Below are 11,937 nucleotides of genomic sequence, written 5' to 3'. Positions count from 1 at the left end.
ATTTTTTTTCCGTTCGATCTTGGCCGTGAGGCGCTGGTGTTGTGTATCAATTACGCGACTTCGAAGCAAAACGCTTAGTTCTCATATCATCTCAAAGTACCATATACTATCAAGAGCACCAACATAGAATTCTTGTTTGTTCTGTATGGGTATTTTTCATGTAGCTATCAAGTAGCTTTCTTTCAAATTCAACAGCTGTGATCTCTTGTTTTTGTCTTTGTAATAGTAGCACCATTAAATCGCAAAGAATTGCATGTCGCAATCAAAATGTAGATCGTCTAATTACCATGTTGAGTCAAGGGTTAAATTCACGAGCTCTCCACTGAAAAGTATGGATCTCTATCACTCTACCAACCCTACATTGGCTATGTATCATTAGTTTTGTTTTGAGTTTGGTCTTCAGTTTACCTTGTAAAATATATGTTGGCTTCAATTTTGGTTTTGCTTGTTTTTATTGGTTTGTGCAAATTTGATGTCCCTTGAGTATTGTTAAAGTGGAGATGAGAGCAATTGTTGTCATGGAAGTTGGAGGAATAAAAACAAGGTTTTTGTTTATCATTTTATACCTACTAAAATTGTAATTCTATACATGTTCACTAATGATATCCACATAAACAAAAATTAAGGGAAATTCACCCCCTGAGTTATTCAATTTATCACCTAGAGCTCTATAGAATGAAAATATATCAATGACACTTCTTGTCATTAGGAAGTCACAGTTCAAATGTTAATGTAAGCAAATTAAACTTTTCAAAAACAAGAATAACCCTGAATGAAAACCATTATGCTCAACTTGCTCGGCTCGTTTTTTCATCTTCCTTAATTGTCTGCGACTTCTTCTTCTCGGCAATCATGAATCCTAATAAAGTTGGGAGATATGGTTTTGTAGTGCTTTTAGACTTACGATGTGGGGTAACATTGATAATGGATAATAAAAATTAATTGAGACTAAAGGTGTTGCTCATAGGGGGTTCGACTAAGGGTGTCAATTGCATACCGAAATTGTTTAACCGTACCGAACCGCACCGTCTAAAACCGTATTGTACCGCACCATTCAAAATTCGATACAGTACGTACCATAATCGAATTTCTTTGATACGGTTCCAGTTTTAGGTATTCATACTTATACTGTCGGTATGTACCAAAACTGTACCGAATTGGTACCGTACCAAATTAAAATATATAAATGTAATTTTACAATTAAAACACTTTACCTTTGCCCTATCCATAATTCCGTATTTCAATTTTTCGTTTCATTTTGCACTATTCTTCTTTGATTTACTTGTTTTGTCTCTATTAATTAGATTTATTTGGTTTGTTTCTGTTAATATCAAATTCTATCGATTGTTTGATCACAATTTCATTAGAATCTTAATGAACTAATAACAAAAGTGACATGGGTTTGTTTGTACCAAAAGTGTACCGCATTAAATACCATGTTTAAACCGTTTTCCTATACCGATTTAATACTAAAACCATATCGAACCGTTTTTACAAATATCAAAACCGTACTGTATCGTGTAAATTCGGTACTATACGATTCTGGTTTTTAGTATTCAAAGTTGGTACCGTACCAAAATTGTACCGAATTACCGAAACCATACCAATTGACACCCTTAGGTCTGACTAATAAATTAGATAATTCAGGGAATGACATTAATATTAGACAATAACTCAGAGCATGGCACTGAAATTTCCCAAAAATTAACAATTTATGATGATATATCAAATACATCTATTTATATTTATAGTGGAATCATAAATTTAAACTGTAGCAAAGAGAGTCAAACCTGCTAAAGTTAAACTGATTAATAACCTAATATTCAACTCTAATAATCCTTCCTGTGGATTAGGAGAGTAAAGTGGGACCTGGCTTAAGATAGGGACTTTTAACCTAAACCAACTCAAAGACAAAATAAAGTTGAAATTTAAAATTGTTAAATAAGCTAAGCAACCAACCGTGTGGGCCATTAAATAAATAAATAAATAAAAATAAATAAATCGATAAAGCTGTTTACTTCAAGCCAAAGCTGTTTACTTGTTACTCCTTCAACGACTGAAACTAATTTACAAATCGAAAGCTTCATAAAGTCGAATTAGATTCTGATCCAACGGATCACAATTTTAGAAGTTTTCAATTCATTTTTAATAATAATATTATTTACAAGTAATAATGATAAAGCAAAAGAGCAGAATCTAAGCCATCGTCTTCGCTATCTTGGCTTCGATTCCAGGTTTCTATTTGAAAATCTCTCTCGTTTTCGTTCTTCTTAGAACCCCATTTCTGAATACCGGTAAATTTTGCTTATGGTTCTGATTCTGCCTTTGTTTAAGTTATTATGTCTTGTTTGTGGGTTAAATTTTACCTTTTTATGTTTCAATTAGTTCTAGTTAATTTTGGGGTTTAGTTGTTCTCTTTGTGTTTTTGATGATTTTGAAGTAATGGGTATGGAAATCTTGTTCGTGGGTTAAATTTTACCTTTTTATGTTTCAATTAATTCTGGTTGAATTTTGGGGTTTGGTTTAGTTGTTCTCTTTGTGTTTTTGATGATTTTGAAGTAATGGGTATGGAAATCTTTTTCTTTTTCAGGAACTTTGAATGTTGGTCAAGAGTCACTCTGCTGTGAGTTATTGAATTTGGGTTTCTGATCGTTTAAAACCTCGAGGGTGAGGTTTTTTGGGGTAGGATTAGAGATTGGTTTGAGAAGGATTTGAAAAGATGAGTGATGATCTAATGGAGAAAGTCAGTGCGTTCGGAGAACGCCTGAAGATTGGAGGAGCAGAGGTGGGTAGGAAGATGTCTGCTGGTATGAGCTCAATGAGCTTTAAGATGAAGGAGCTTTTCCAGGGACCCAACCAGGCTGATAAGCTTGTTGAGGATGCGACTTCTGAGACTTTGACTGAGCCCGATTGGGCGACCAATCTTGATCTTTGTGACATGATTAACCATGAGAAGATAAACAGTGTTGATTTGATTAGGGGAATCAAGAAGAGGATCATGTTGAAGAACCCCAGGGTTCAGTACCTTGCTTTGGTCCTCTTGGAGACTTGTGTGAAGAACTGTGAGAAGGCATTCTCAGAGGTTGCAGCAGAGCGAGTCCTGGATGAGATGGTGAAGCTTGTTGATGATCCTCAAACTGTCGTAAACATTCGAAACAAGGCTCTTGTGCTTATCGAAGCATGGGGTGAGTCTGCCAGTGAACTGCGCTATTTGCCTGTCTATGAAGAAACTTACAAGGTATCGAAATTTTTTCTTTTTGACCAATTTTTTTTTCTCACATTGTTGATTGTTATTTTGATGCATACATTCTTTCTTCCAACTGATTTAACCATCATGTGCACTTGATTAATCAGAGAAATACTTGTGCTTGATCCATGGATATGAGAGAATTTATTGAACTACAACATTGACATAGACTTCAGTCTCTAACTTTAGATGTCATTGTCAGATTAATGTTTAACTGGAATATAGAATTTCTAAAAGCAATAATCTGCATAGATAAAATGTAGAGATTTAGCAAGTTGAACCAGTATTGGATTGTTAGGGAATCACCTGTCACTATTAAACAAACCAAATAAAAGGTAGAAGATAATGCTCAACAGGGAGTGTAGAAAAATACATATACCTTATCCACTGCATTGAGGTGAATGCAGCCTTTACATCATACCAGACGGGGAACTGTTATGGTAGTTTATCTTCTTCTTGAAATATGGATCAAAATGGGGGAAAATTTTGAAGAGACAGGGAAGAGAGATAAAGTTGATTAAAAGGAGCGAAAGAAAAACCGATTTTTCACTGTTGGAGCTCCACAGCCAACAACTTAGCTTTACATCCGACCACAAACTAAACATCATGATTAGATGGATCTCTTTATATGACTGTTAAGAGTTGAAGTTAAAGATGGGCCCAAATCATAACTGGAAATAAATGAAAAAGGAATCTCTAGTATGGAACTTCTGTTTATAAGAAAATTAAATGCTGCATAAAAGAAGTGATTGCTGATAGCCACTTGGCTAGTCTAGTATAACATTCTGGTGGAGCCAAGTATGCTTTGTCCAATGCCCAGTGTCAAGTTAAATTGATATGAAGTGATTAAAAATCAGTTATCCCGGAATGATTTTTCACTGTTGGGCCTTATGATTGGCCAGGCCCCCAATTGTCACATGACCATACTTGTTGTCCTTGACATGCCACGTGGCCAAATTCAGAGGACAACTTTTGAATATGTGATCAACATACACTTACTTTGATCAACTGTATAATATGGTAAGTGATTTCATTGTTATAGAATCTGGCTTGAAGACTTTAGTGGCAATTGGTCCTTCGTGAGGAATAATTAATGAACGTAAGAAAGTGAACGGTTATTTTTGGCCTTTCGAATTTTTTGGAAGTCTTTTGTGGATGATATTAGTATAGGTATTATAGAATAGAAAATATATCTAAAATATTATGGGATTAGAAATGAAAGACGGGAGCTCTGAGCACTGATTATGATTGTGATTTCATGGCAATTCATTATTAAGGCTTCTCTTGGGTTTATCTTTTAAAATATTAGATTGAGTTATTATGCATATGTGTTTTCAAAAGTATAGAGTTTATTCCAATTTGACATGATTTGCTCTTTCTTTGTCTCTCTGTATTCCACGTGCACTTCCCATTATAGAGTTTGAAATCTAGAGGTGTTCGGTTCCCTGGGCGTGATGACGAGAGTTTAGCTCCAATATTTACTCCACCTCGTTCAGTCGCAGAATCAGAATCAAATGCAACCCTAGCACATCATATACACCAGGGCATTCCAGCTCAAAATTTTTCAGCAGAGCAAACCAAGGAAGCATTTGATATCGCCCGTAACAGTATTGAGCTTCTCTCAACAGTTTTATCCTCCTCTCCAGAACAAGAAGTTTTACAGGTAAGTTTGTTTTCTGGTATGGTTGTACCAGATGTGAAGTTAACGGTTTCTCTTTTTTAACTTTTATGTATCTCTGATCTGTTGAATCATAAATGTAAACCTATTGTTCTACATGTGTTGCATGAAATCATCTCTAGGCCATCTAGTTGTTCAGTCTTTGATTCTCAATTTTGAAAAGATTGGATGAACATATACAGCTATGATGCTATCGAATTGAGTTACCTTTGATTTCTTGTTTTATTACTGTAATAGAACTAAAATTAAAATGAGTAGAGATAATACTTCAGTATCTCGGTGAGATTTCCATGCATATCTCAGAGTTTACGTAATTTTGTGCTTTCCATCCAAATCACTTCTTCATTTCAACCAAGAACAAAGGACGGTACCAACTTGGTCCTCTGGACCACCAAGCTGGCCTCTGAAACCGAGTTCTTGAACAATGGTAGAGGAATTTTTTGATCCATTCATAGAGTCCACTTCAGCTCTTGAGAGGTTCTAAATCCCTTATATAAGGTATCTATACTTTGTCTCCTTGATCATATCTCTATGTTTTGCATTTAGAATTCATGTTGTTTCCCCCCATTTGGAAGGTGACTTGATGTCTAAGGTTGCTCCATTTTGACCTAGAGCTCTTGGATTCAAGTAGGGAAACAGCCTCTCTAGAAGCAGGGGTGAGGCTGCATATTTTATGACCCTCTTGAAACCCCAAAGTGGAGGGAGTCTTGTGCACTGGGTAAGTCTTTTCTTGTGATATAGTAAAGCAACTTACCTAATCTAAAGGGCACATGCAGCTCAGTCGTAGGGAATGAAGACTCTTATTAGCGTAGGGTTATGAGTTGCAAAGTAATTATGTTTTAACTCTGTAATGATTACAGCATGCTGTGAACTTGTCATCTGATATTTTGATTAGGCTGTTCAAACCTGGAGGTCCACTGACCATTGGCCAATCAACCGTTCCATTGAAATGAGTTATTATTGACCTTGGACTAAGTTTAGGTATAGGGATAAGGGTAATGCTTTTGTGCCTTGATATCTATAAAAACCTGGGCTTCTCACATTAAGGCTTCATGGTGAAAACCTGAGGGGCAGGCCTTGGTGCAATGGTTGGTGGACTACAGTTGCAGCCTGAATTGAAGGAATCAAGGAATTGAAACAGCCTCTCAGCAAAAATTGCTGGGGTAAGGCTGGGTAGGAAAATTAACAACCCCCCCCCCCCCCCGGGCTGCCAGGATTTTGCATGGAAGCCCTTCTCACTGGGTTTGTTGATGCAGTGATTTGTTTCGTTGTGTTTCAAAGAAGTGTATTTAAGTATTGTGAGAACTAAGAGATTCTTCATTCTGATGAATGATGAATTAGAAATTCTGGTTACTGGTAGAATGTTGCAGATATACCTTGTTTTCCAGTCACAAGGTGACAATAAATTGTTATCGTGGACCCCTCCAGGAGGTGCAGGGTTAATTTGGTTCATAAATAAAGGGCTTAGAAAGAAAGAAAGAAAGGAGAAAGAGTTAATCATTGGCTGACAAGAGCTGTGGTGTACACCGTCTTTCACCTCCTTCTATCTTCTCTCTTTGTTTCAGGTGCAATCTTATGACACCCCCTCTCTATCATTCCCCTTCTTGTTTTCCCTCTTGCTCTATCCAACTATTTTCCCCTTTGCTGACAATACCATGTTTTGGCATTAATCTGGAGCACAGAAAAATAAAGGTTTATCTCTCAGCCTCGAACTTTGGGGCTTTTAACACCTATGGTGTCTGAGGCTGTAGCTAGCTGTGATTGTGAACGGAACAATTCTTCTCAGAGAAGGTTTTCCTTCCACCATTCTCAGTTTCAGTCATGGAAAACAGATCATTGTCTGTTAGTTTGGGCACTTGTTGAAGGATCTAATGGCCCATGCAATGCTACTCTCTATTCAAAATTCTATGTTGAATCATGATCTCATGAAACAGCACCATTGATTGGTTGCATGATCAGTTTCCACTAAGTGCATATTCTGTTGAAAATTGAAGATGGTTTTTTATTTATTTATAATTGATCCCTTATTCTGTAATTACATTGATACCCTCCGTTTATGAATTGTTGTTTGTTTTATTCTTTCCTTACCATTATTTTTCCAGGAACATTCTTACTTAGAAAGGGCTTATTTTGTTGCATGTTGGCCTTAGTCTTGGGATTATCAAATAGAAATATAAAACAACATAATTCATAAACATAAACTTGTGAAGTGCTAACAGGGCATGTAGCGCACTGCTGCATTAAACAGTTGCACCTAAGAAAGAGCATGTAGTAGTTACATACATTTCTTCTTATTATTAGGTTTCTGGTGCCTGCCTCATGTGTATATGCTGTGACAAAGGTTGCAAACTGGTGGTGGCATCAAACCTGTAACCCTCTGTTAGTTTGGGGCTATTTTTTTTTCAGTTCTTGCTCAGCTGGTGCTAGGATTTTGAAGGTCACCACCCTCTTCTGAAAAGAAGTGCTAAATATTCTGTGGAAAAACAAGATGTAAACCATTCATTCAATATTTTTGCCAATTCTATGACAACTCTGAGATTGCTTATGAACATGCTGTCTACACATTTTGTTTATAATACCTCCTGGATTTTGTGAACAGGATGACTTGACAACAACACTTGTACAGCAGTGCCGCCAATGCCAATATACCGTGCAGACAATAATTGAGACATCTGCCGATAATGAAGAAATGCTGTTTGAAGCACTGAATGTGAATGATGAGATTCAAAAGGTCCTCACTAGATATGAGGAGCTTAAGAAGCCTTTTGCAGCCCCACTTGTGCCAGAACCTGCCATGATACCTGTTGCCATTGAGCCCGATGAATCCCCAAGGCTTAGCAAAGAAGATGCACTGATCAGAAAACCTGCCGGTTCTCGAGGTGGTACTCGGGTAGGTGAGGATGATATGATGGATGACCTTGATGAGATGATATTCGGCAAGAAAAGTGAGGGCACATCTGAAGGTGGTCAGGAACCGAAGAAAAAATCATCTTCGAAAGATGATCTCATCACTTTCTGAATCTTCTCCTGTCTTTTCTATGTTTTAGTTCAATGTGGACCATGTTTATTGTTGATATTGAAGTGGTCTCCTTGGTGATGAAGACTTCCAGATTTGGTGATCTCTAGTCTTTTCTTCCTCTTTGGTAAAAATTTGTTGATCTCTAATCCGGATTCGGTTTTATTTTTTCTTTCCTTGATGCACATTTTATGTAATTGATTGATTTCCAGTTGATAGTTATAGTCATAATACAGAAGATTTCCATTCAGATTTGTTTCCCACTAACCCATTTGCCTGACTTAAATGAATGGAAAATTCAGAAGAGCTAAACTAAAAAGACAGGGAGTCAGGGATACAGTGGTGGTAACTGGTCTGCAACTGTTCTTACAATGCCTCTGGTCTTACTTTTTTGTTCACCTTCAGTTATCCTTCCTCTTTGTTGGTTGATGCTCTCTTCATCTTCTCATATGATGACTCTTAGTTTCTACTGTTCAATCTGAGGGTAACTTAACCTGTGAAACCTATTATTCTTTGTTGAAAATCTCTTGGTATGAAAATGGTATGAATACAGTATTAGACAGTATGATACGATTTTGGTATGTAAATGGTATAAAGACAGTACAAATACGGTATTAAGCTGCACGATATGGTTTCAGTATGTAAATGGTATCGTATTATTTGGCTCATAATACGGCTCTGTACGGGTTAATACCGTATTTGTACAATATGATTTATACAATCGGTTTCGATACCAAATTGACATTTTCTCGAATACAATACCATGATGTTAACGTCAAACTCAGAATCCAACAATATTTAAGAATGAAGTCGGCCATCCTTTAGAGAGTGAAGGATTTCATCATTTTTGCTTAGAGAGATTAAAACCCTAAACAGACTTAATGGTTTTTTTTTTTTTTGGTAGAAACAGACTTAATGGTTAAGAAAGCCCTTTGTGTTGCGTGTGAAAGCAATCCGGCCGTGTTATCTTCACCGTCCATCCAAGAATAGTGGATAAAAAGCTTTTAAAATCCAAAATGTGGGCCCCACAAAAAGTGCCGCGTTTTTTAATCCCTTCACTACTTTCCACGCCGACATCGTAGCCTACCGGTCAAAACAAACCGTCAAACAGAATCTACACCTCTTTCCTACACCATCACCTTCACCGATAAAAACACTGAAACACCAACGAACTGGGAAGTCACGGCAACAACTGATAGAAGAAGAAGAAGAAGAAGAAAATGTCGAACGAGATCATAGTAATTCCTTTCTTCGGGCAAGGTCATCTCTTTCCTTGCTCTGAGCTCTGCAAACACCTCGCATCTCGTAATTACCAAATTACCCTTGTCATTCCTTCTTTTCTCTCTTCATCCATCTCTACTTCACTCCGTAACCATCCTCTCATCACGATTTCAGAGCTCCCTGATGATCCTTCCTCGGCGGAATCCGGCGGACATATGGGTCCCCACCACCACAATGCCCGACCACTTTCCGATCTTCTCTCAAGCCGGTTCAATTCGTCAGATTCCTCCTCGATTCCCATCTGTGCGATTGTTGATGTAATGATGAGCTGGAGCAATGAAACCATTCAAAAGTTCCAGATTCCGATCATCAGTTTCTTCACCTCTGGTGCTTGTGCCGCCGCCATGGAGTACGCTTCGTGGAAGCTTCAACCCTTCCCAGAGAATCCGACACCTGATACGGTTGTAACCCTTCCTGGCTTGCCGGAGGATATGAATCTTACCTTCTCTGATCTCACGCATCCAGATCCGCCACCACCACCAGCTGATCATGGACCCCGACCACCACACCAGCACCCTGGTGATGGTGGGGTGGTCCTCCGGCTGGCTCCGGTGGGTTTCCGCCACCAGGTCCACCACCAGGACCCGGTTCACGACCGCCGTGGGTTAATGAAACAAAGGACTCTCTCGCCTTACTGATCAACACGTGTGACGATCTGGATCGTCCGTTTATTAAGTATATCGCAAGTCAGACCGGGAAGCCGGTCTGGGGCGTGGGCCCACTTCTGCCGGACCAGTATTGGAAATCGGCCGATTCGACTCTTCACGACCATGAGATTCGTGCGAAACGTGAATCCAATGTTACTGAAGAGGAGGTTAATGAATGGTTAGATTCAAAGCCACGTGGATCCGTTATCTACGTTTCATTTGGTTCTGAGGTGTCTCCAAACGCTGAACAACTATCTGAACTCGCAGATGCGCTAGAGGAGTCAAACCGGCCTTTTATTTGGGTCGTCCAGTCAAGTAAACACGGTCCACCTGGTGGACCTCCTGGTGGACCACCCGGACCGCCACCTGGTTCAACCCGTGGCCCTCCAGGTCCGCCCGGAGGAGGTGGTGACAGTTTCTTTCCTGATGGATTGGCAGACCGAGTTGGAGATAGGGGTTTGATCATAAGGGGCTGGGCACCACAGCTTTTGATACTCAGTCACCCATCAACGGCTGGATTTTTATCGCATTGTGGATGGAACTCGACGGTAGAAGCGATCGGGCGAGGCGTGCCGTTGATTGCTTGGCCTATACGCGGTGATCAGATCTATAATGCGAAACTAATTACATGCCATCTTAAGGTTGGTTTGATGGTCCAAGAAGGCGATCGATCAAAGCCGGTCATGAAGAATGATATTCTATGTGGGATTACGAATTTGATGGCTAATGATGAGATCAGGAAAAAAGCAGCCTTGCTCCGCGCTGCATTCGATCATGGGTTCCCGGCAAGCTCCTTGGCTTCTCTAGATGCTTTTAGTGATTTTCTCAACAAAAATTGTCAGCGAAAATGATTATTGTATGGCTAACATGGATGTTAATTTATAGTCTTGGGATTCTCCGCTTTTAGAGATAGAAGCTTTTTTCACATCCCTCTATCATATATTTAGGAGATGTACCATACATGTTTGTAGCAGTGCAATTCAGTTATACATTGTGCGAAGAAATTAATATATCTGACTATCTTGCATTTTATGTAGCAAAGACTCAAGGCATTTCAAATCTTCTCTTTACCCACATCTACACACACTGATAAACATAGAAATTGTAGATACATGGAGTGGCCAACTAAGGGACATTTGCATGAACATGATGCAGCGATCTGATCAAGCAAGAAGCTTTTGGAACACACGGATTGGAACCAGATAAAATCTTCTCTTATAAACGAACAGAACACAAATATTATTTAAACCCTAGTTTCTATTGCAAAAATCACTTGAAAATATAGGAAGTAATTCTTTTTTTTCTTGGGCAAGTAGAAAATTATATTAGATGTCCTAGGGTGACAGTAAAGGAAGGAAAAATATTATGTGCAAAACCAATTGGCGGGAACTATCACCAAATTCGACTAAGTTAGAACTTCTTAGCACCACGAGCAAGGAAGTCAGCATGACCATTACAACCCCTGGACTAAGACATAACTTGGCCGTTTAAAGCCTTGATGGCAATGAGGCAATCAGACAAAATGACAACCTGAGTAATACAAAAAAAAAAAATAGCAAATAGATAGGCTCTAGTAGCCTCAAGCTCCATAGCAAGAGCAGATAGATCAAAACAAAACTTGAATTGTGCTAGCACAAAACGTCTTGTAGGACTCCAGCATGACACAACTTCTACCAGCATGTTTTGAAGCAGGATCCCAAGCAGCATCGGAAAATACTATGAAGCTAGTCCAAAGAGGAGTGAAGCCTTCAATACTTCTTCACATAGCTCAGATTCTCATCAAGTCTAGATCAAAACCTAAAGAAGTGAGAGTGACTCTAATAAAACACCATTCTAATTTATCATAAGCCTTATAAAGGTCCAAGTTGAGTGTCATATACCCCATTTTGGAGGTAGAGTGTTTCATAAAGTGAAGACATTCATATGCAAGGTAGATATTATTTGAAATTGATCGACTAGGGCAAATGCACTTTGTGTCTCACTAATTAGGGCAACCAAAGGGGTTTTAATTGATTAGCTAAGCACTATGCAATAATTTTATACGGAACTATGCATTAACTAATGGGGC

The 11,937-nt window shown here is 38.6% G+C and overlaps 1 protein-coding gene and 1 pseudogene across 2 annotated transcripts; both read left to right on the top strand.

The window, feature by feature from the left end:
• The first annotated feature begins 2,142 nt into the window (after positions 1-2,142).
• Positions 2,143-8,191, top strand: LOC149000188 (TOM1-like protein 1). 2 transcript variants are annotated; one of them, XM_089140349.1, is made up of 4 exons: positions 2,143-2,234; positions 2,591-3,238; positions 4,665-4,910; positions 7,525-8,191. In XM_089140349.1, exons 2-4 carry the CDS (start codon positions 2,720-2,722, stop codon positions 7,942-7,944), a joined length of 1,185 nt encoding a protein of 394 aa, XP_088996475.1. In that variant the 5' UTR covers positions 2,143-2,234; positions 2,591-2,719; the 3' UTR covers positions 7,945-8,191. The 2 variants fall into 2 exon arrangements, with proteins under 2 accessions (XP_088996475.1, XP_088996474.1); XM_089140348.1 differs by having other exon boundaries at positions 2,190-2,294.
• Positions 8,192-9,103: 912 nt separating this feature from the next.
• Positions 9,104-10,949, top strand: LOC149000187 (UDP-glycosyltransferase 73B5-like; annotated as a pseudogene).
• The last annotated feature ends 988 nt before the right edge of the window (positions 10,950-11,937 follow it).

The sequence above is a fragment of the Hakea prostrata genome, chromosome 11, assembly GCF_041222555.1.
Source record: "Hakea prostrata isolate BN-2017 chromosome 11, UWA_Hpros_2, whole genome shotgun sequence".
Taxonomy (NCBI): Eukaryota; Viridiplantae; Streptophyta; class Magnoliopsida; order Proteales; family Proteaceae; genus Hakea; species Hakea prostrata.
Note: the sequence above shows the minus strand (reverse complement) of the source record. Positions and strands in the feature narration are given on the sequence as shown.

Bases quoted from the DNA above. Each gene is read 5' to 3' on its own strand.
- LOC149000188 (XM_089140349.1), top strand. From the start codon at position 2,720: ATGAGTGATGATCTAATGGAGAAAGTCAGTGCGTTCGGAGAACGCCTG. The intron at 3,239-4,664 runs GTATCGAAATTT...TTCCCATTATAG, and splicing joins TCTATGAAGAAACTTACAAG to AGTTTGAAATCTAGAGGTGT. The intron at 4,911-7,524 runs GTAAGTTTGTTT...TTTTGTGAACAG, and splicing joins CAGAACAAGAAGTTTTACAG to GATGACTTGACAACAACACT.